The sequence below is a fragment of the Haplochromis burtoni genome, unplaced genomic scaffold, assembly GCF_018398535.1.
Source record: "Haplochromis burtoni strain Fernald_Lab_line unplaced genomic scaffold, NCSU_Asbu1 Contig_479, whole genome shotgun sequence".
NCBI classification, from domain to species: Eukaryota; Metazoa; Chordata; class Actinopteri; order Cichliformes; family Cichlidae; genus Haplochromis; species Haplochromis burtoni.
The window spans coordinates 221843-246198 of NW_024582840.1; the positions used below are offsets into that span (position 1 = coordinate 221843).

The window sequence follows — 24356 nt, forward strand, 5'->3', positions numbered from 1 at the left end:
CTCATCCTCTCACATCAGCCGTTCGCCTCTTATCGTCCACACACACACACACACACACACACACACACACTCGCACACTGATGCACAGAGGCTGTCCTGCAGGCCATAGTGTCAGTGTCAATGTTGCATCTGGTAAACACGACAATGGGCGCATACTAGCGCGAGCACAGAGAGACAGACACACACATGCAAGCTAACAGGATAATGACTGGACAATTAGGCACAGGCTTGATCTGTCTAGATGTATCCGGTCATCTTAGCCCCTCCAGCAGCCATTACTCAGGCATGGACACACACACACACACAAAGCGCAACACATTCAAACACACTTGACTGGATGGAGCACTGTGAAAAGCTGGCTGCCCCACCAGGCAACCTTTGTGAGTCAGGCTGTGTGTGTGTGCATGTTGTGGTGGGAGTTGGAATTTAACTCTCATGTACTGCTGTAATAAAGTGACCGTTTTCGGTTTGAATTTCATAATGTCAGTCACTGTTTCTCTGGCGTTTTCTTCTGCAGAAACAAAACTGTGCAACGTGGTGTGCTGACAAAGCAAATCAATCTTCCCTCGGGCTTTATTGGTTTTCTCTTTCGGCAAACTGATGCGTCTGAGTTTGAAAATGGAATATCGAGAATCGTACACGGAAGTACTGCAGTATTCTTGAGGCATACGCAATATTATTTGGCTTTTTTGTTGTTGTCTCGCGTTCATTGCTGTTCGGTAAAATTAAAGGTTGTTGAAGGTAAAGTTCATGGTGGTGGCACTAGGGTTGTCTTGTTTAAATAAAGTTTAAGTACAATAAATAATATAATAACAGCGTAATGTGCTGCAGTGGCACCTATAAAGACATGGTAAAATCAACATTAACTGAAGTTCATGTCCAGTTAAGTGTATTTACAAAGACGGTAAACAAGCAGATGAGTCACACGGTGCTTTACAGAAATGGTAACAGACATAAAAATGGACACAAACAAAGGGGAAAAAGCTACAGTGAAGAAAAGCCCTGCCTTCTATACGATATGTAGCAAAATTCCTATGTATTTGTACTTTATTTATCATAATGTTTTAAACTGTTTTGAGCACCATCTCCCCTTTTATTGTCATTGCTTTTCTTGTTATTAGTCTTTATTTATTATTTGAACTATTGCTCCCATCTTTATATTTATTTCTAAATGTTCTTAAATACTACATCTTCTGTTGTAGTATTTAAGAACATTGCAGGACCAAAGAATTCTACTTGTTTTACTTGTTCCAATAAAGCACTGAGATTTGCAGATTTACATTTCCTTGGCTGTGTGACATTACAAAGAATAGTGAATATGTAAAGAGACATTCAGAGCAACAGAAAGAAAAATGTCACCTGGTAGGCTGGACTTCTTTTCAAATCCATTGTAAAAATGTTTACAAGTGTTGGTGGCTGGATCTTTGTGGTGTGAATGGCTGCAGTGTTGTGTACTGTATATGAGGTGCTTCTTCCTGGTGCTATTGGCTTTAACCCCAGCTGTACTCCATTTGAATGGATGATTCTCACCACCATCATTGCAAACTGCATCGTCCTGGCTCTGGAACAGCACCTTCCTGATGGAGACAAGACGCCTCTGTCCGAACGACTGGTAACACACATTTTACACACACACACACATACACACACATTTAAATGTGGTTCATGTACATGTGCAACATATGCATACATATTCAGTGTGCACACAGATGGAAATACATACACATGGAGACCGTTGAGGTACACTGGACACACTGATACCAAATATGCAGAGCTCACTCACACAGGCTAAAATAAGAAAAGAAAAACAATACGTTCTCATCATTTTTATCACATCATTATTTCTGATGTGATCAGGCCTGTGAATTGAACTTTGGAGCAAATTGGTACATTTCTAACCATGTTGACTGATATTGTTCTCAGCACTTCATAGGTTTACACCGATTAAGTATAACATTATGACTTCCTGCCTAATATTGTTTTGGTCCCTTTTGCTGCCAAAGCAGCCCTGACCTGGACTCCACATGACCCTTGAAGGTGTGCTGTGGTATCTGCACCAAGATCTCAGCAACAGATATTTTAAGTCCTTTAAGATGCGAGAAGGGGCCTCCATGGATCAGACTTCTTTGTCCAGCACATCCCACGAATTTAGATCTAGCGAATTTGGAGGCCAAGTCAATACCTCAAACTCGTTGTTACGCTCCTCAAACCATTCCTGAAGCATTTTTGGCAAGGTGCATTGTCCTGTTGAACGAGGCCACAGCTATCAGGGAATATCTTTTCCATGAAAAGGTGTACATGGTTTGCAACAATGCTTAGGTAGGTGGTATGTGTCAAAGTAACGTCCATATGGATGACAGGGCCTAGCATGCACAGCAGCCTCTGCTGGCTTGACATCGGGGCGATTGTGGCTCAAGAGTTGGGAGTTCGCCTTGTAATCGGAAGGTTGCCGGTTCGAGCCCTGGCTTGGACAGTCTCGGTCGTTGTGTCCTTGGGCAAGACACTTCACCCGTTGCCTACTGGTGGTGGTCAGAGGGCCCGGTGGCGCCAGTGTCCGGCAGCCTCGCCTCTGTCAGTGCGCCCCAGGGTGGCTGTGGCTACAATGTAGCTGCCATCACCTGTGTGTGAATGGGTGGATGACTGGATGTGTAAAGCGCTTTGGGGTCCTTAGGGACTAGTAAAGCGCTATATAAATACAGGCCATTTACCATCTTACCAGGTAAGCAACACACACTTGGCCATCCATGTGATTTGAAAGACAAAATGATTAATCAGACCAGGCCACCTTCTTCCATTGCTCTGTGGCCCAGTTCTAATCTTTGGTGGTGCTTTCGTCAGTGGATAGGTGTCTGCATATGCAGCCCCATACACAACAAACTGTGATGCTCTGTGTATTCTGACACTGTTCTGTCAGGACCAGCATTCACTTTTTGGGGCAATTTGAGCTACAGTAGCTAATGTGTTGTATCTGACAACACTGGCCTTCACTTCCCACATGCATCGATGAGTCTTGGCCACCCATGAGCCTGTTGCTGGTTCACCACTGTTCCTTCCTTGGACTTACTGACCACTGCAGACCAGGAGCACCCCGCAAGAGCTACAGTTTTGGAGACGCTCTAACCCAGTCTAGCCATCACAGTTTGGCCCTTTTCAAACTGGCTCAAATCCTTATGCTTGCCCATTTTCCTGTTTCTAAGCTCTCCTCAATTTTGAGGACCACATGTTCACTTACTCCCTGATATATCCCACCACTAACAGATGGCATGATGACGAGATAATCTCTGTTATTCACTTTACCTAACAGTAGGGATAATGTTATGCCCGATTTGTGTAAAGAAGTTTTAGGCTGCCATTAAAAACAAAAACCCTAAAGAAAAAATCTCCTTGACCGTTTTTCTTTTTCTCTCTTACATTTCACTTTTCTATCTGCTCTTCCCTTCTCTTTGTGTTTCTACTCACATAACTACCCATAACTTCACTTTTTATATTCCTTCTCCCATTTTTCCCTTTCCATCCTTTTCCTCTCCCCTGCAGGAGGAGACAGAGCCCTACTTCATAGCCATCTTCTGTTTCGAGTCTGGAATAAAGATCCTGGCTCTCGGTTTTGCGTTACATAAGGGCTCCTACCTGAGGAACGGCTGGAACGTCATGGACTTTGTAGTTGTCCTGACCGGGTGAGTCCACAGCTCTTGTTTTAGTTTTGGATTTATTTTAGCGATGTTCTTCTAAGTGGGGTTAAGATGAGGTTTTATTTTCTTGTCTGTGTTTGTGCCTGTTTGTGTTTATAGTGGTTAGTTGTTCCTAATGTGTACATGCTTTTGGACACTGAAATGTGTAGGCTGTGTTTCCATGGCTACCCATTTCACTCGAGTTCCAAGTTTGGTGGGGTAATCGCATGGTGAGGCTTTGTTAAAATTTGTTCCTCTGGAGTGAATAATTTGGGATATTTGTGTGGGGATTCATACATCTGTAATTAGCCTAAAGTGGACATTTGTCCTGCTGTAATTTTCCTTCAGTTTAATTTCTGCTTGGGCATTTATCACAAACATAAACATTTCAGCTTTAAAAAAACAGCAGTGGGTCCACATAACGACACTAGTGTCAGCCAATTTCTCTTCATTTTCTAATCTGTTGGCTGAGGCTAGATTTACAGTTAGGACAGAAAATGTTGAAATATTGTCTCTGCCAAGCGTTATAACTGAATTTCCAGGTTGTTACATTCAGCTTCCATCTTGAGTCTGACACTCCTCTGCTCTAACTGATTTCATTCAGGCAGGAATTCGATTTTCCCAAATCAATCACTAGAGACCAATATATGCTCTTAAATCTCTTAAGGTTCACCACGTTTTTCCATTTATGTATTGTAGCCATTCCTCAGGAGTGCCAGAATAAACAATCGTGCATCATTAGATAATTGCTTTAGTCATACCCATGGCGCTGACTGACTAGTCATTGATCCTTCTGCAGCGGTCAATGGACAGGTTGTTCCTCAGCTGAGAAACTGGAGTTTCATGTCACAGTGCGAGATGAATCAGTCCGCCCAGTCAGATGGAATATGTCAAAGGTCTGGACCTAGACAGGTTTCTGCAAAAGGAAGCTGTGAGCAGCTCATTTAACTCCATTGGAGTCCACATAGAAAATGCATTTTTTTATGGATAGTCAAACTCAAGGAGAACTAGAACCAATGACATGCCAGCTTACTACCCGACTTGGACTTAATTGTAAGCTGTTCATATGACTGCGTATTTTAGTGTCCTGCAATGGTATGCATGTTTAATAGGGGACACGAATGGAGGCAAACAAAATATATCAAAGAGGGTCCATCACACTTACCTCTAGCTCCATATTGTTATTCTTGGACTCTATGAATGGAGTCATTCTGTATGGTTTATAGTTTATGGTTCAAAAGAATACTATTTGATTTTATAATGGATCTTCGAGCAGCCCTTCAGTTCATCTTCTCTCCACAACAAGATGTTTTAGCTTTTTTCTCAATTCCCTTAAAGAAACTTTCTTCTGATTTGATCCCCCTCCCCACAAAAAATATTCAGACATGTGAATGGGTGGACCTTGTTTGCTCATAGCCAGAGCTCAGTGCCTGAGATGACCATATTTGTGATATTCTATGACATCATAAATATCCAAGAGTAAAGAAGCCTGAATACTGGCTCTTAACCACGGATGACAAAAATACAAAGCGAGGCACAAGGAGACAAACTTTGAACAAGGTAGAGCAGGAGCTGGTAAAGAGACTATCAGACTAAGTAATGAGGGGTATAAGTACAGAAGGAGTTAACAAAGTGAAATCATAGATTGTTGAGCAGACAAAGGTGGGAAATTAAACAACAGAAGTTTACCACAATGAAACAGGATGTGTCTAAAGCCACAGTTACAACTAATGTGGTGGTTAGTACTCCCTCAATCTGTGACATCAACACACTCCCATTAACCATTTATACTGGCACTTGAGGTGTGCTGGACTCACTGCAATCTTCTAAATAACACAACAAAACAAAAACCACTGTATCGGTGCTGATATGGGAATAGATGTTGAAACAGGAAACACCAATCACAGTATTGTTTTACGTAACATTTCATCTTTACTGACTGTAACATGTCAGAATCTCTGCTCCTGCAGCAATATATCATTGAAATGCCAGTGAACAGCCCTGCTCATATTGTCATGTCTCCAACCCAGCTGCATTGTCTTTACATATATGCCAGCAGGTGGCATGAGTAGTCATGTGGTTGCCAGGTGATCTAAATATGGCTGCCTAAACCATAGTGGGTGGGTGGGGGGTACAGATGATAAGAAGATGTCGAGAGGAGAAATAGGCAAATAACAGATACACATATACATACATACACTTATTTCGGTGATAGTGTAACAATATTACAGACAACACATCATCAATAATTTTTAGATGAATCCTTAGTCTGTTTGTGTGTTTGCATCGAGTAGCTTGACTTTGTGTCTTTTCTAATCTCAAACACACTCACACAGACTCAGCAGAGGTCTGGTTTGACAAGGTGTGTGTGTGTGTGTGTGTGTGTGTGTTTGTGATCAGGGCCACTCCTCCTCAGTCACTCTTCCTTTAATGAGGACACATACACACATACACGTACACAGGCTGGATCAGAGCGTCCCTGCAGGGAGCAGCAACCAGGGCAAAGTGAAATGTCACTTCTGCAAGAGATGGGGGAGCTGGTTTGTTGTTATGGCAATAGCCAACAGAGTGGTAGCATAGTTTTCTGCATCCTTCTTTCTCTTTTCTTCTGCTATTCCATCTGTATTTAGTTAGCTGAAAGCGCTAGCTGCTGAAGCTAAAACAAGAAGTAGAGAAAATCCCAGCTGGATTTAACTAGAGCTTTAAACTGGTGGCCTTTTACTGCTTGAGGTAGTGTTGTTAGCCCTTCCGCTTTACCCCCATCATCATGTCACTCAGCTTTACAAGATGTTAACTGATGCCATGGGAGCTAAACAGGCAAGCATAAATCGCAGCCAGTCCTCAAGTAAGGTGTGTTCACATGTAGTGATGTTTTTATCACCTCTGCTACCACATAGTGTCTCCAGAGAACTGATGACAAGCCACGCACAATGCAATACTTTTTCAGAAAGTAGCATACTGTAGTTTCTTTTGTTTATCTTTGGCAGATCACAACCAAACTGTCCTGCTGTAGAGCACCATATTAGAGGTCTCTGGGTTTGTAAGGGAATGGAAATACAGGTCCCATCTAATGGGTTCCCTAAAATTTTCTTTTCTTAGAGGAAAAAAAGAGAATTCTAAAAAAGCAGTAAGGAAAATTATAACATTTATTGGGTTTAAGGGGTATTATAGATATGCTGGAATAACACAGGGGATTTACAGCGTAGTGGATTCACCTACTGATGAGCAGCACAACAGGTTGTTCTTCAACTGTATTCCCTGAAAAAAAAAATTAAATGGTTTCGGACTGGGAATACACTCAGTGTGATTTGCTGGGGGACAGTCTACATGTTCTTGCCTCTGCTGAATTATTTTTACCCCTGGTGGAGATAAATTTCTCCCCAAGTGATTTTTTCTAGAGTGTGAACAACAATAACATCACAAATGGACTTTCACTGGCTTTCCTTTGACAGTTAAGCTCAAATGGCAAATGGGAGCTAGCTTGAGCCATACCTAACTTTTCATTATGCCACTGAGCACAAATAGATTGTCCCACCATAGAAATTGCAGCTAGATGATTGAAAGAAAACGACAAATGTTCATATTTTACAGCACCATCAAAATCCTAGAAATATAATTACTGAGTCTTAGTCTTAACCAGATACCTGATAGTCATCATCAGTCAATTATTTCCCCATGAAGGTGATACGTAAAAGATGGACATCATGTAGGGCTGCTACTTATGACATTCTGCTAAGCCTTATATGAAGAGCATTTCTGTAGTACTGTACTGTATTGATGGCTTATTGGCTTTGCCACTGATGGCGAAGCTTTACAGAAGAGCAACCACCCTGGTAACTTTCATTTAAAGCATGAGTCACAAGTTAGAACTTTTTGTCTGGGATGATCTAAAAAACAGTAAAAGGCAGGAGTCATTTTACGATACAGTCTAATGATTTACTTTGTGTAGTTGTTTTGTTTTTTTCAAATTCCAAAAGCTTGCTGTTTTTCTCAGTATATGGACTAGGGGTTGCTTCCTTCCCTGTTCAGTCTTTTGTGCAAGATTTGCACAGATGAACCCTTCACAGAGGTCTGTCACTAAAATAGATAATTTTGTTAGTGTGACAAAGATCCATCCATTCATCCATTTGATACTGCTCATCCAGGCAGCAGGCTAAGCAGAGAAGCCCAGACCTGCCTCTCCCCAGCCACCTCTTCCAGTTGATTCAGCGAAACACTGAAGCCTTCCTAGGCCAGTGGAGAGACATAATCTCTCCAGCATGTCCTGAGTCTGCCCCAGGGTATCCTCCTAATAGGCCATACCCAGAACCCCTAACCCAGGAGGCACCTTGGTGGCATCCTAATCAGATGTTCGAACCACCTCAACTGTCTCCTTTTGATGTGCAGGGAGTAGCAGCTCTACTCTGAGTTCCTTCCTAATAACTGAACGTCTCATCGTATCGCTAAGGCTGAGTCCAGCCAACCTTCAGAGAAAACAAATTTCTCTTGATTTATCCACAACAGTATTCTTTTGGTCATTACCCAAACCATGTGACCGTAGGTAAGGGTAGGGACATAGATCGACCAGTAAATCACCAGCTTTCCTTATATGATCAGCTCTCTCTTCACCATGACAGCCTGGTACAGTGTCAGCATCATTCCAGATGCTGCACTAATCCAACTGTCAATCCCCCAATCCACTTGCCCGTCATTTTTGAACAAGACTCCGAGATACATGGAGTCCTCCACTTTGGTAAGCAACAGCAACTCAGCCCTGACCCGGAGTGGGGTACGCCACATTTTCCAGCTGAGGATGATGGCCTCGGACAGATTCTCATTCCTGCTGCTTCACACTTGGCTGCAAAACACTCCAGTGTAAGCTGAAAGCCACCATCTGATGAAGCCAACAGAATTATGTTATCTGCAAAAATCTGAGACAAAATCCTTAGGCCACTAAAGTGGAAGCCTTCTGCCACCTGGCTGCGCCTAAAAATGAACACAATTTTTGGGCAGCCCTGGCAAAGTCCAACACCCACCAGAACTGAGTCTTACTATGGCCAGCAATATAGATCGGAAACACCACCCCATTCTGCCAGTCCAAAGGCACCATGTCATTGTTATGTTGCTGAGGTGTGTCAACCAAGACAGCTCTACAACATCCATAACTTTAAAGAATTCAGGGGAAACCTCATCCACCCCTACCACCAAAGGGTTGTTGAAATACCTCAGTGACCTCAACCCAAGTGATGGATGGGTCGTGCCAGTCGTCCCCAGAGTCTGCTTCCTCTACTAAAGCAGAATTTTGTGGAGAATTGTGGAGATCCTTGCTCCTTCCACCAGAGTCACCTGACAGTTTGCTAGATTCTCTTGTTCTGTGGTCTCAGTGCCCTCCCACACATGTTTTTACTTCAGCTACCATACCCACACTCTGCTTGACCTGTCAGTACCTGTAAGTCCCACAAAATAACCAAGCTGATAGGACTCCTTCAGCTTGATGGCTCCCTTCACCTCCGATGTCTACCATTTGGTTCAGAAATTACCACTGCAACAGGCATCAATCACCTTGCAGGCAAAGCCGATAAATATTTAGGTTAAGTTTCAAGCCTGGTCAAACTGTTTTTTAGAGGGTTTTTTTATTTTGTTTTCACAAATCACAACCTGATCGCAGGTGACATCAGTAGCTTCAGTAATTTGTGAAAACATTTTGCCCTTTTTATAACACCTTTTAATATGCTAAGAGGATAAATATTTTAATAATTGTAAAGTTGTAGCACTAAGTGGGTGGGGAACAATACAATGTAAAAGAAAGTGATTTTTTTGGCTTGTTTTGGATTACTTTGAATTGTTGTCACGTTAGTGAAATGAGCAATTTGAGATTCAGGGAAAACATAGAGCAACCTTGTGCCTGCCTATCTTTTAATGTGATTGCATACATTCAGAGTTGTGTTGTGTTGAAAGTGATACATAGATGAGCCTGCTGTTTCATTTATGAAAAGGTTACCAGGGTGCCCATTCAGACATGAAGCTGACACATTCAGATGTCTCAGATTAATCACAGAAAGGTTTTACTTTAAAATCATTAGCTGAGTATGCACATAATCGCTTTTTACATCCAAGTGCCATCTCACATCATAACGGAACCAACAGCTAGTGCTTCATAGCTGCCATGTTTACATTCAACTTTAAATACAGCTTTAAACTGCAGTCACTGAAATTCAACACGTCCTGCAGCATTCTGCGTGGATGGATGGATAGATGCAGTAAATGGATAGATGTAGATATGGGTAGAGCGAGAGAAGCAGAGTGAGTCCTCTGAGAGCAATGAAGCCCCTTGCCAGAGTAGCAGTAGAGTACTACTGCAGCTAGAGAGCAGAGGGAGGGAAAAAGGAGGAGGAGGTGGAAGTAGAAGACACGTGACATTGTTTCTCTATTCCCCTGGGCTCTGGATAACAGGACAGAAAAAGAATACAAGATGGGCTTGGCTGTTAAAGAACGCGTGAGAAGGATGGAGAGCAGAGAAGAGTTTAGAGCAAGAGGAGGGAGACCACAGGAAGCAAGGAAAAGTGATGGCTGGGGGGACAGCGGCAGTGAAAGTGATGTATGGAGAATGAGAGAGAGGTTTGGAAGAGAAATGGGAGGAGGAGGGAAGTCAAAGATGGAGATGGAACAAGGGGGGAGGGGGGAGAAAGAGAGAGGGAAAGGAGAAATGCCAAGAGGAGCGCGCTGAGAGAGGGAATGAATGTGTGTGTGTAAGCGCTGCAGTAACCTGCTTTTCCCTGCTCCCTACGATCAATCACTCGCCACAGCCTATATAACACACTCTGCTTGTAGCTTATGGTGCATACACACACATAGACACTGTATGTAGACACACACAATTACGCACAATTACTATGCTTGGCCTATATTGCCAAGTACTTCAAACCACTATGTATATTTTACTCTGAAATCAACCTTCTGTAGTCTTCCTATGTGTGAACGCTGTATCTGTGCGATTTTAGGGTTAAGATGTGGTCTTCCCTTTTGTACAGTGTAGCAGTGCTGCCTCAGGAGCTCTGACCACTGTCTTATTTGCAATTTATTGCAAAACATGTAAATTTGTCATTGAATCACGAGTAATACACCGCAGCAAAGTCTTGAATTTCTATTTTCTCTAGCTACTGGTCACCACCTGGTTTCTAGGCCTGTGTGACTGAGGCCTGGTACTACCATTGCTGATATCTGGACAAACAAAGATGCCAGTGAGATATCAAAGAAGTCACATGTCTGTGATCAAAAATAACATCAGATCTACAAGAGGATCTACAAGGTTTTACAATGTTTAACACTGCACCATGCACCTCTTTGTGACTGATTTCCCCAACCGCTAAAAGCCACCTACAACCACTGACCAGCCAGTTGGGTAATACTAATTTTTCCCTAGCAACTAATAGTTGCCAGGTAGTCATTAAGCAGCCTCCAGGCTGATCTGACTGGTCTTAGATGAACTAAGATTAAATGTCCTATTCTGTGAATGTTGATATTTAAGAATATAGATGCATATTGAATATTATCCATCCATCCATCTTCTTCCGCTTATCCGAGGCCGGGTTGCGGGGGCAGCAGCCCAAGCAGAAAAGCCCAGACCTCCCTCTCCCCAGCCACCTCCTCCAGCTTATCCGGGGGAACACCAAGGCGTTCCCAGGCCAGCCGAGAGATATAATCTCTCCAGCGTGTCCTGGGTCTGCCCCGGGGCCTCCTCCCGGTGGGACATGCCCGGAAAACCTCGCCCAGGAGGCGCCCTTGTCAGATGCTCGAACCACCTCAACTAGCTCCTTTCGATGTGGAGGAGCAGCGGCTCTACTCTGAGCCCCTCCCGAATGGCCGAACTTCTCACCCTATCTCTAAGGGAGAGGCTTGCCATCCGTCAGAGGAAGCTCATTTCCGCCACTTGTATTCGCGATCTCATTCTTTCGGTCACTACACACAGCTCGTGACCATAGGTGAGGGTAGGGACGTAGATCGACCGGTAAATTGAGAGCTTCGCTTTTACGCTCAGCTCTCTCTTCACCACAACGGACCGGTACAGCATCACTGCAGACTTCTCCCATCATCAAGACCCCGAGATACTTAAACTCCTCCACTTGGGGCAGGGTCTCGTCCCTGACCCGGAGTGGACACTCCACCCTTTTCCGGCTGAGGACCATGGCCTCAGATTTGGAGGTGCTGAATATTGAATATTATATTTGACAAAAGTAATTATTAAAAGAAAAATCAAAGTGTCTATATGCTGTATTGGACAGTTGTTTTCAGTCATTCAGGTGAGGTTACTTAGCCTTACATAAGAAACCTCACAGCAGTACATGTAAGTCTCTCACAGGTAGCAGTTCCCCTTTATACATGAAGGTCTAGTTGTCCCTCGCTATAACGCGGTTCACATTTCGCAGCCTCACTGTTTTGCTGATTTCTTTTATATGCAATTTTTTTAATATGCAATTTTGCATGCTTTTTTTTTTGGATGCAGAACACAGCGCATTGTGTTCTGCATCCTGATTGGCTGTAGACCACTGTCAATCAATCTTGTGCTGTGTCTCCTGTACAGTACAGAATGCATCCAGCTTGTCAAATTTACATAAATCTTCGATCACTAGCAGTGTGACTCTGAAGTGCTGCACTGTGTGTTTGTAAGTTTTCTTCCCAACAAACACAACAATGTCGACAAAACGTTTTGCACCATCAAAGGCATCTGTGGGTGAAGTGTGAAAATGTCGATGCATGTCTGAGAAAAGTGTATAGTGTGTAGTGAGGGATTTTACAGCCTTAACCTCCTAGGACCTGGCATCCACATATGTGGACATCACATTTTGGGTTATTTAGACCAAAATAATCAATTTTGCTCTACAAGGGCCTGATATCCACTTACGAGGACATTATACTGCTACTGTTCTATCAAAATTTTAAACGAATATTTTTCTTAAAAACAAAAATAAGGTTAAAAAAAAATCTGGTAATTCTTTGTTTTTACATTCATTGGGCCCCAGTATGCCCAAATATCAAAGAGAAATTAAAAATGCATACTGTGGAAGAGTTTGGGTCTTAGGAGGTTAAAGCATCTATAATAATTTTAAAAAATAAAGTTGGCTACTTCGCAGATTTCACCTGTCGCAGGTTATTTTTGGAACATAACTCCCACGATAAATGAGGGAACACTGTACATGAAGAATATTCATATTATTGTCTAAAGTAAAGCATGTATATCACTATAAATACACAAAATGTAAATACAGTAAACCATATAAACTACTAAATGTCTAAAAGTGTCTCTCATCGTGCCCAGAAGATGGACCCTGTCCATTTTACATCATTTTCTTCACTTTTTCTTCAGTGCTCATCAATGCCAGGTCAATATTGAAATTTTGCAGGAAAGATAACTAGTAAGTTGTTCTAACATTATGGCGGTTACCTTCACTGTGCAGTGGCCAGTATTTTTGGCTTTAATAAATCCAGCTCATCCAACAATGCAATATTAACTCATGTAACACACAGTGCAGCATCTGGGGTACACAAATAAGGCTTCAGACTTTTACAGGGAGTGCAGAATTATTAGGCAAGTTGTATTTTTGAGGAATAATTTTATTATTGAACAACAACCATGTTCTCAATGAACCCAAAAAACTCATTAATATCAAAGCTGAATGTTTTTGGAAGTAGTTTTTAGTTTGTTTTTAGTTTTAGCTATTTTAGGGGGATATCTGTGTGTGCAGGTGACTATTACTGTGCATAATTATTAGGCAACTTAACAAAAAACAAATATATACCCATTTCAATTATTTATTTTTACCAGTGAAACCAATATAACATCTCCACATTCACAAATATACATTTCTGACATTCAAAAACAAAACAAAAACAAATCAGCGACCAATATAGCCACCTTTCTTTGCAAGGACACTCAAAAGCCTGCCATCCATGGATTCTGTCAGTGTTTTGATCTGTTCACCATCAACATTGCGTGCAGCAGCAACCACAGCCTCCCAGACACTGTTCAGAGAGGTGTACTGTTTTCCCTCCTTGTAAATCTCACATTTGATGATGGACCACAGGTTCTCAATGGGGTTCAGATCAGGTGAACAAGGGGCCATGTCATTAGTTTTTCTTCTTTTATACCCTTTCTTGCCAGCCACGCTGTGGAGTACTTGGACGCGTGTGATGGAGCATTGTCCTGCATGAAAATCATGTTTTTCTTGAAGGATGCAGACTTCTTCCTGTACCACTGCTTGAAGAAGGTGTCTTCCAGAAACTGGCAGTAGGACTGGGAGTTGAGCTTGACTCCATCCTCAACCCGAAAAGGCCCCACAAGCTCATCTTTGATGATACCAGCCCAAACCAGTACTCCACCTCCACCTTGCTGGCGTCTGAGTCGGACTGGAGCTCTCTGCCCTTTACCAATCCAGCCACGGGCCCATCCATCTGGCCCATCAAGACTCACTCTCATTTCATCAGTCCATAAAACCTTAGAAAAACCAGTCTTGAGATATTTCTTGGCCCAGTCTTGACGTTTCAGCTTGTGTGTCTTGTTCAGTGGTGGTCGTCTTTCAGCCTTTCTTACCTTGGCCATGTCTCTGAGTATTGCACACCTTGTGCTTTTGGGCACTCCAGTGATGTTGCAGCTCTGAAATATGGCCAAACTGGTGGCAAGTGGCATCTTGGCAGCTGCACGCTTGACTTTTCTCAGTTCATGGGCAGTTATTTTGCGCCTTGGTTTTTCCACACGCTTCTTGCGACCCTGTTGACTATTTTGAATGAAACGCTTGATTGTTCGATGATCACGCTTCAGAAGCTTTGCAATTTTGAGACTGCTGCATCCCTCTGCAAGATATCTCACTATTTTTGACTTTTCTGAGCCTGTCAAGTCCTTCTTTTGACCCATTTTGCCAAAGGAAAGGACGTTGCCTAATAATTATGCACACCTGATATAGGGTGTTGATGTCATTAGACCACACCCCTTCTCATTACAGAGATGCACATCACCTAATATGCTTAATTGGTAGTAGGCTTTCGAGCCTATACAGCTTGGAGTAAGACAACATGCATGAAGAGGATGAAGTGGACAAAACACTCATTTGCCTAATAATTCTGCACTCCCTGTAGTTTAGTTTCAATTTTTAGTGTTACTACTGTCACTCTCTTTCTTTCTCACTTTTTATCTCCTCTATTGGTTTCTGGGAGAGTGTGTGCTTGTGCTGTGTGAGTCGTGACTGAGAAGGCTTCTGCCACTGTGTCGTGAAGTGTGTGTGTCTGCCTGTGTTCATGCACGTGTGCTGACTTCATTCTTGGCGAACACACTGGTGAGACAGATACTTGATGAGGACAAGAATTAATGAGAGGAAGAAAAGAGGAGCAGGAGCGCACACACACACACACACACAGTGACTAGTGTATTTAGTATTCAAGGATGACAGTCCATTGATTTTTAGTACTGTGACGTCACAAAGTAATTTAATCATTTATAGTAGAGTCTGGGCCAGTCAGTCAATGAGAGGACACCATATATGCCCCTGTGATTCTCCTAATGGATGGTCACAGAGACAATGTTAAATATAAACCTCGCTCATTCTTCAGCCAGGTATATTTTTTTGCATGTGCAGTCTCATTGGCTTTCATTATAAGGCAAAGTTATTGTTAAGGATTTATCTTTTATTAAATTGCATACGTCATAGCTTATACCTCTTTTTACAAGGACAGGGCACCGACTCTAGAACTAGCTGGCATTCCCACTGATAAAACAACTGGCACTGGTACGTCACAAAAGGGACAAAACTTGACACCACTTACATCTGTAGCCATGGAAGGGGCTAGCATAAGAAAACAACATTTTCTTTTTGTTTCTTTTTCCTACAGAACCTCTTTCTCTAATTTGTTGCAATTTTGGCTGGATTTAGAAAAACACTAAGAACTAGAACTAGAACCTGATGTTGCAGCAGCACAGGTACTAATACCTGGTTTACAGTGTACTAGTGACAGTTGTAGAGATCAGCGAGTTACTGTACAGAGCTTTTACATTCTGTTGCTGTCTAGTGCCACCTGAGGCATTGTTAAGCATTTGTGGAATAACTGGTAATGTCTTGTTCATGTTTGTGGTCTTGCTGGTTCTTTAACTTTACCACAAAGAAGACAGAAACCGTAATATGCAAAGAACTTATTTACACCAAAATGAAGCGATTGGGTGATGACAAAGACAAAACTATCCCCTGTTTGTGATTCTCAGCTGCTCAACTGTGCTTCTTTGATCTTTTTTTGAATGATGTGAACTTCGTTCTCTTCTTTGTGAAGTGAGCTATGACCGTTCCCTTTCCTGGTTAAGCAGTACCCAGTCAACTAGGCATTTGTTAAATTCCCATAATCCTTTTCTCTGTCAGAGAAATAGACAAATAGACACCAGTGCAGAAATGTACAATCATGCTAATGATGCTATACTGTTATCATGACATACAGAGAGTTAAATGAGTTTACCTATCTACAGCGTAAACATATAATTAAAACCATAAAAAGATAGACTGCACAAAATAGACATGAACATTTTGGAAAAACATCACATCTCAATGGTGTAAAACAAATCGTGCATTACCTGACCCATATCTATATTGATATGGGTCAGGTAATGCAATGAAAGGATGCCACATCATTTGATTGACCTACAAAAGGCTGAATTCAAAGACAGAAGTGATGAAATGAGCAGCAAGCTAGTCCATTTTGCCAAAATTTTATTGCAGGAACTGAAAATGGTACTCAGTACTTTGTATGACCTCCACGTGTTTGATGTCTGACAACATCGGGGCATTCTCCTAATGAGATGACGGATGGTGTCCTGGGGGATCTCCTTCCAGATATGGACCAGGGAATCACTGAGCTCCTGGAGAGTATGAGATGCAATCTGGTGGTATCAGATGGACTGAAACGCATTGCCTATTGGATTTAGGTCAGGCAAGTGTGCGGGCTAGTCAATGGTATCAATTAATTTATCATCCGGCAATTGCCTGCATTGTTACCAGGAGGAACCCAGGACCCAGTGCACCAGTGTAGAGTTTGACAATGAGTCCAAGGACTTCATCCTGATGCCTGCTGTTGCCTAGCCTGTAGATGTCTGTGTGTCCCCAGACCATCACTGACCTACCACCAAACCATACATGCTGAACGATGTTACAGGCAGCATGACATTCTCCACGGCTTCTCCAGACTCTTTCACGTCTGTCACATGTGCTCAGGGTGAACCTGTTCTTATCTGTGAAAAGCACGGTGCCAGTGGTGGAGCTGCCAATCAAGCTCCGCTGTGCCAGGCAGTGAGCACAGAGCCCACTAGAGGATGTAAGATGCTCAAGCCACCCTCATGAAGTCTGTTTCTGATTGTTTTATCAGAGACATTAACAATAATGGCCTGCTGGTGGTCATTTTGTAGCTTTGGCAGTGCTCATCCTGTTCCTCCTTGGTTCTGGTCTCTGTCCTGCTGATGTGTTAAGGACCTTTTACTGTCCTTTCCAGCTCTCCTCTATGGAATCTCCTCCATGCTCTTGAGACTGTGCTGGGAGACAACAGACCTTCTGGCAATGGCACTGTGGTGTGATTGAGATATGCGGGTGTGTTGTTTTGAGCCATTGTATTTACTGCGGCTGCAGCTCACAAGCTACCAGCCGCACATGCAGGTGCGTCCGCACGGCACCGCTGACCACACCTCAACACAGGGACCCATTGATGTGCCATTTTGAAGGAGCTGAACTACCTGTGCAACCTATGTAGGATCCAAGTATCACCTCATGTTACCAGCAGTGACATTGACCCTAACCAAATGCAAAATTAGTGAAAGGAAGTAAGAAGATGAGAAGAGAGAAAATCTCAGTGTCCTCCACCTGTGAAACCATTCCTGTTTTGGGGGTTGTCTCATTGTTGCCCCTTTAGTGCAGCTGTTGTTAACTTCATGAACCTCAAAACAGCTGAAACTGATTAACAATCCCCTCTGCTACTTAACTGACCAGATCAAGTTTAGCCCACAAGTTTAACTGATTTGATGCTATGCTGGATGTTCCTTTATTTATTTATTTTTTCTTTTTTGAGCAGTGTATGTTGGATCTACAAATCACTGAAAAGGCTATGTGCTGCTCTTGAATACAGCAAAATTAAACATCATTAAGTAAACTATAAACGATTGTCCCTGCTATTAAAGCTCCCAATTTAGCATACCATGCTTAAGATTAAAACCGTCTTGCTCTTTCTCTTAAAAATGTACAAGAACACACTGTACATTTGAGAAATAGAATCTGAGAGGTTTGGAGCATTTCTCCCCATCTCAGTAGGTAAAGATGCTCTATTGAGTCACTGGTGTATTTGGCAGTGACACCAAATTACCTCAGAACCCAAGACAGAGAGTAACAGAAAACTCTGACTCACTGCAGGGAAAGCTGAGCTCACTTTTGTGTCAGAAACAGGACAGATGAGATGAAACCAGTCTTCATAAAAATGGTTCTCAGCCGTATCGACTCAGGCCCTACGAGTTATGAATAGCTCCTTCTGTGTGCATGTAATGCTGGCTAACTTTGATGTGAAGCATGCCACATTACAGTAACATTACAGCAGCAAATCAAAATGTAATCAAATATTAAGAAGCGGTACACAGGGGTGTCACAGTGGGTACAGAACAACTGCATTAACAACTGAGAGAGGAATTTAAGTCCAACAAGGAGAGAAAAACGAGGTCAGAGACGGAGCGCGTACTTTTTGAAAGTTGTCTTGTTGCCACCACTTCCATTATCATTATTGGTCTGCAGTCATTTACAGGCTCATCTCTCCCCTATACGTTCTCCCATACCCTCAAGCTCTGTCCCCTGCAGGTTATCTGCCGCAACCCACAGAACAAGAAGGACAAAAAATAGATGTAAGGTTGTACAGTGATTGTAGTGGCCACATATCTGATGATACTCACTCAGCTGTTCTTGTTCAAAAGTAATGGCATTGAGTTACATTATGAGCTTGACTGTATTCACTGGAAAAACAGCAGCATTGGCTTCTGGTTTAAAGCAATAAATAAACCAATATTGAAGTAGGTGGAAGAAAATAGGGTGGACAGGTGGTTCTTAAGGGACGTGCTATTGGGGTGGAGAAACAATCTTATTTTAAGTGCCACTCTGGAGAGCAGTTTTGGGTCTGCCTTCTTGGTAAATGCACAATAGAGCTGTATTAAAATCTGTTTTTGTGGTTTGAGGAAAACACTACTGATCAGCCTGCCATTTACCATACAACTGCACAATGAAGTAGTCTTTCAAACAAAGCTGCTGCTTCAGTGTGCAGTGCTTTGTGTTCACCCACACACCCTCGTGAACAAAAATAGAGTTACAGACAGAAACACACACCCACAGACACACAATGTGAGGGCAGCAGAGTGTTAAAGGTAAGCCAGTAATTGTCGTTTATCATACACACAGAGTTAACAAGCATGTCTGTCCCGAATTCTTTAGCCTTAAAGTGTCCTTTTCCAAGATATGCAATCACTGTCTCTGACCTCTGACCTCTGATCACACTGAGATTTTCTCCATCACAGTATCAAATATTTTAGGTGACCTCTTTTGGCAATCGTTCTCACACCTTTGCAGCAATTTGTGTACAGTAATTCTTAACAGCGTGTTTTTTATCATTTCCTTACTCTGATGTGATTTAATCATATTAAAACTGAAAGGTTCTTCTTTATTTTCATGACTATTTACATTGTAGATTCTCAGTGAAGGCATCAAAACTATGACTGAACTCATATGGAATTATGTAGTAAACAAAGTGTGAAATAACTCAAAACATCTTTTATATTTTAGATTCTTCTTTGCTTTGATCACTGCTTTGCACACTCTTGATGAGCTTCATGAGGTAGTCACCTGAAATGGTTTTCCAACAGTCTTGAAGGAGTTCGCAGAGATGCTGAGCACTTGTTGGCCCTTTTGTCTTCACTCTGCATCCCTTTCTTCCAAAATCGTCTGGATTGGGTTTAGGTCAGGTGACTGTTGAGGCCAGGCCATCTGACGCAGCACACCATCACTCTCCTTCTTTGTCAAGTAGCCCTTACACAGCCTGGAGGTGTGTTTGGGGTCATTGTCCTGTTGAAAAATAAATCATGGTCCAACTAAACGCAAACCAGATGGGATGGCATGTGGCTGCAGAATGCTGTGGTAGCCATGCTGGTTCAGTGTGCCTTGAGCTTTGAATAAATCCCCAACATGTCACCAGCAAAGCACCCCCACACCATCACACCTCCTTCCCCATGCTTTACGGTGAGAACCATGCATGTAGAGACCATCCATTCACCTTTTCTGCATCGCACAAAGACACAGGTGGAACCAAAGATCTCAAATTTGGACTCATCAGACCAAAGCACAGATTTCCACTGGTCTAATGTCCACTCCTTGTGTTTCGTGGCCCAAACAAATCTCTTCTGCTTGTTGCGTTTCCTTAGATTTCTTAGCAGCTTTTTGACCATAAAGTCCTGATTCACACAGTCTCCTCTGAACAGCTGATGTAGAGATGTGTCTGTTACTGGAACTGTGTGGCATTTATTTTGGCTCTAATCTGAGTGGCTGTTAACTTGCAATTTCTGAGGCTGGTGATTCAGATGAATTTATCCTGAGCAGCAGAGGTGACTCTTGGTCTTCCTTTCCTGGGGCAGTCCTCATGCTCGCCAGTTTTGTTGTAGCACAACATTTTTTGCAACTGCACTTGTGGACACAATCAAAGTTTTAGCAATTTTCTGGACTGACTGACCTTCAGTTCTTAAAATAATGATGGACTGTTGTTTCTCTTTGCTTAGCTGGTTCTTACCATGATATGAATTCTAACAGTTGTTAAACACAGCTGTCAGCTGTGTACCAACTTGCAGTTGCCTCTGATCTCCACTGCTGCTTCAAGATGATAACCCTTCAACTTGAACTTTGTTTTGGACTAGACTGGCCAATTGTAGGGCAATAACCAGAGATGGATTAGGGTGAATGGTGAATAACGATTGTGTTGATGTACCAATATCAGGCTAATGGCTTTTTGAACAGATAATGTTATCCTCACTAAAAGCTGTCAGCTGCACAGTTAGCTTAGACATTGCATTCTCAAAGAAACAGAACGTTTTTTGTATTTGACAGAATTTGATGTAAGTTTCAAAAACTAAACGCTCTTCCTCAGATGTCCTACAGTAGAACTTCCTGTTAGTTGTCTAACCTTCTGGGATGACTCCACGTGCACAACCTGGTGAATGTTCAAAATTCAAGGGACATGCTCCCTGCAGGACTTCTGGGTGCTATCTGGGCAACTGTCATTGGATCTAGTTCGGACTCCTAGCCAGCGACGCAGTTTTGCATCTCTGTACGTTGTTTATGCATTGGCAGTGTCATATTATAAGTTCTAATATTGATGTCATTTTGAGTGGATAATTTGCTGGTTTTGTCTGACAGACTTGCTGCAAAACTGTGATACTTTTTTTCTTTCTTTGCAACTTGGTTACAACCCATCCTTTCACACTGTATATAGTCATGCAAATGCAATGATATTGATGAACCTTGATGGATGGAGTGAATTAGAGTCAGGCAATTCACAGTGGGCAGCATGATTATACATGTTGGGAATTTTGGCTGCAAAAACTCCAGAAATCAAACATGCTGTAAACACAAACGTTCAAGAACATTACATGCACACAAGTGTCCAACAACACACTGAAAGGAAAGACACACGCTAACAAGGACAGAGAAGTCCAGACGTCGTGTCCTTGTGAAGTCCAGCAGTCATGCTGGCAAGAGACGGAGGAACAGGTGGGCAAATCAGCCGGTCCAGCAGAGATCGAGGGAACAAGGGAGAGAGGTGAATGGAAAAACCGAAGATTAGAGCCATGGGAAAGATTGTGTGAGGAGGAGAAAGGCAACAGGCATGTCCCAATATAATTAAAGGACAGAGGAATGAAATGAAGGTTGCAGAAGAACTGACAACCAGTGACTCTACTTGACAATTAGATTACACAGAAAATTAGAAAATTTAAAAATACAACATATCGGAAAGTTAAACTTCTAGTGACACAACTACTCCTGGAAATGGAAGCACCTTTTGTACCTACTAAAGAAAATATTCTGCAAATGTTCCCAGTATTCATTAAAAGAATACTGCCCACCGATATAAGAAAATTACCTCTCCTAATTACTTGAAAACCAGCCATTAAGTTGGCCAGACGGGTCAGAAAAGCACAGCATACATTTTAATAAAACACAGGTGACCAGGGGAAAGAATGATTCATTCCTCTTTATGACCTCCTCAATTTGTCCTTTTCCTTCCTATATACGTGAAGTTAAAGTAGAAAAAAGGAGGAGAGAGGAGAAAAAAACTGAAGAGAACGGAGGAAAGGTGGTGGGAAGGAGTGAGTTTGGGTGGGGATAGAAGGATGGACAGAGAGTCCATCAGCTGAGTGTTAGTAGTCTGCTGAGATCAGCAATAACGCTAGAGTGAGAAAATTAACCGAGGGAAAGCAAGAGGAAGGGGGTGATGAGGGTGGAGAATGTGGTGAGAATGAGTGCTTCTGTCCTGCTGCTGCTAATGAAAGCTTCAGCTATGAGGAGACGGAGAGGAGTGGACAAAAACAGAGAAGAATGAAATGAGTAAAAAACAAACCAGTTGTTTGATTGAAAATATAAATGCTGTACTGCATCATGACTGTTCCACAAACAAATTTTAAATGAACAGCACGCTACAAAACATGTTCAGTCATCTCATTGTTTATTCTTCATTATCTGTTGGAATTCATTGGAAGCACTGGCTAACCCTTAGGTTGTAATGCAGCATTATTATTGTATATTGTGATATTGCTTCTACTTACAAAAAGCTTGTGTCCATTCAGCCAATCTGGATTGTATTTTCCTAAATATGAGGCCACGTTTCTAGCTTCTAAACATAAAGTAATTGCAGAAAACTAATTAATTATAAACAACCAGAGCACAAGTTATTGTTTGTCCCTAAAAGTACACTGAGGAAATGTATTATTTGTAATAATGCATTTGGCCCACATACAGTACTGTGCAAAAACTTTAGGATAATTAAGATGTTTGGCTTCATGCTATCATAATCCAGTTAGGTAGGAATCATGATGATCATGACAGCACCACCAATCACTTCAGCCGAAAACACTGAATCATTCTGGGTTTAAATGAAGCTATTGAAACAACTAAGATGGCTTTAATTCACAGAAGAACTGAGGAAAACTCTCTGATATGTCTTTTTAAAGAATCTTTCTTTACTACTAAATACATTAGAAAAGCTTTTAAAAGAAAAACAAAGAATTAGCGCTGTGCTGTATCTAAGTTTAGGTTAGTATCAATGAGAGCAGCATTTATTGGATTTATGAGACACATGATGCAATTTGAATATCTGTTACATTAGGTTCAAACACATCCCTTAAATATGTGTATGTGTATATTGTCCAGTACATGTGCGAATATGTGTGGAGGGTTTAATGGTTGAGGGCTCAGTGGGAGACACTAAGGGGACAGGAGTTCACACTGTGATGACACATGGCACTCCTACACTATTTCCACACAAGGCACACATGGGCTATGTGCAATTCATTTACATAGACATACACATGCACACAAACACAGCACAGCTAATGCACGTGTGACTGGCTGGAACCTGTCCAAGGCTCTTTCATGTTGTCTGTGTGTGTTTAAACACGCAGCACACGTGGCTTTTGCACACAGACTGTGTTGTGTATACGCTGATAACATTTAACATTGTATGCTTCTACATACAGATAACTGTATGAGCCTGCATCACATACACACATGTATTGACACTGTAAGTTTTCAGTAAAACTGTGCACTGTGGTCAACACATTTCAGAAGGCACAACCTTTATTTTGAAGGCAGTCTCCATTTCCAGTTTGTGTTGCACTTTTCAGCTTCACTATTGACATTTCTCAATACTCAAGTCTGTATTTGCATTCTTGGTAGTTCGTATTTCATATGGCAGTCTAGACTCAAGATGATTATTGGATAAAAAAAATCAGGTCTGATGTGAGAATGCTTTTATTTTCATTTTAGTTGACACCCAAAACAGTAGACAGCTGGTGTTTGGGGGGAAAAAAGAAAAGAATAAATGTTAAAAACACAAGTTAATCATTTCTGGAGCAGTCTTCAAGATGTCCACGTATCAACATGCTGCTCCAGATGTTTCTGCTTTTTCCTCCTGGATTAAAATATCTTTAATGTTAGATTTGATGCAGAATAAGCTGTTAAAATAAGAACAGCACATTTGTACATCAGGGAATAAAGTGAGACATTAAATTCCAAATATACTGACAGCTCTCCAGTGAGACATTAAAGTTAAATAAAACAATGCAGTTATGAAAGTAAACTTTAATCTCAGCCTAACTGATTTGATCAGGAACAAATAAAACACTAAAATAAGCCAAACAAACCGTTAGAAATTATCTTTATAAATCGTGTTTTGTGTTTAACCTCTACTGAGTAGCAAAAGCACACAGGGTATTTGAAAACGATGAGTCTCAACCTCCCTCATCTCTGGAAACCTCGGAGCACTTTCACTAATAGGCAATAAATCGAGCAGATATTTGAAGTTTACACATCTACATTCTTCCCTGAAAATATTTAAAAATATATATTTCTGTGTCACAGAAACAGTAATATTTAAAACTTTGCTTACAGCCTTAGC

General features: G+C 41.8%; 1 protein-coding gene across 13 annotated transcripts in view; it reads left to right on the plus strand.

Annotated features, from left to right (window-relative positions):
* The window catches only part of cacna1ab (calcium channel, voltage-dependent, P/Q type, alpha 1A subunit, b), a 204548-nt gene that overhangs the window by 87057 nt on the left and 93135 nt on the right, over positions 1-24356 (plus strand). For all 13 annotated transcript variants that reach the window (XM_042213765.1, XM_042213767.1, XM_042213768.1 and 10 more), the window contains exons 4-5: positions 1507-1612; positions 3535-3674. In XM_042213765.1, the coding sequence (XP_042069699.1) occupies positions 1507-1612; positions 3535-3674 (246 nt within the window). The remainder of the gene's footprint in view (positions 1-1506; positions 1613-3534; positions 3675-24356) is intronic.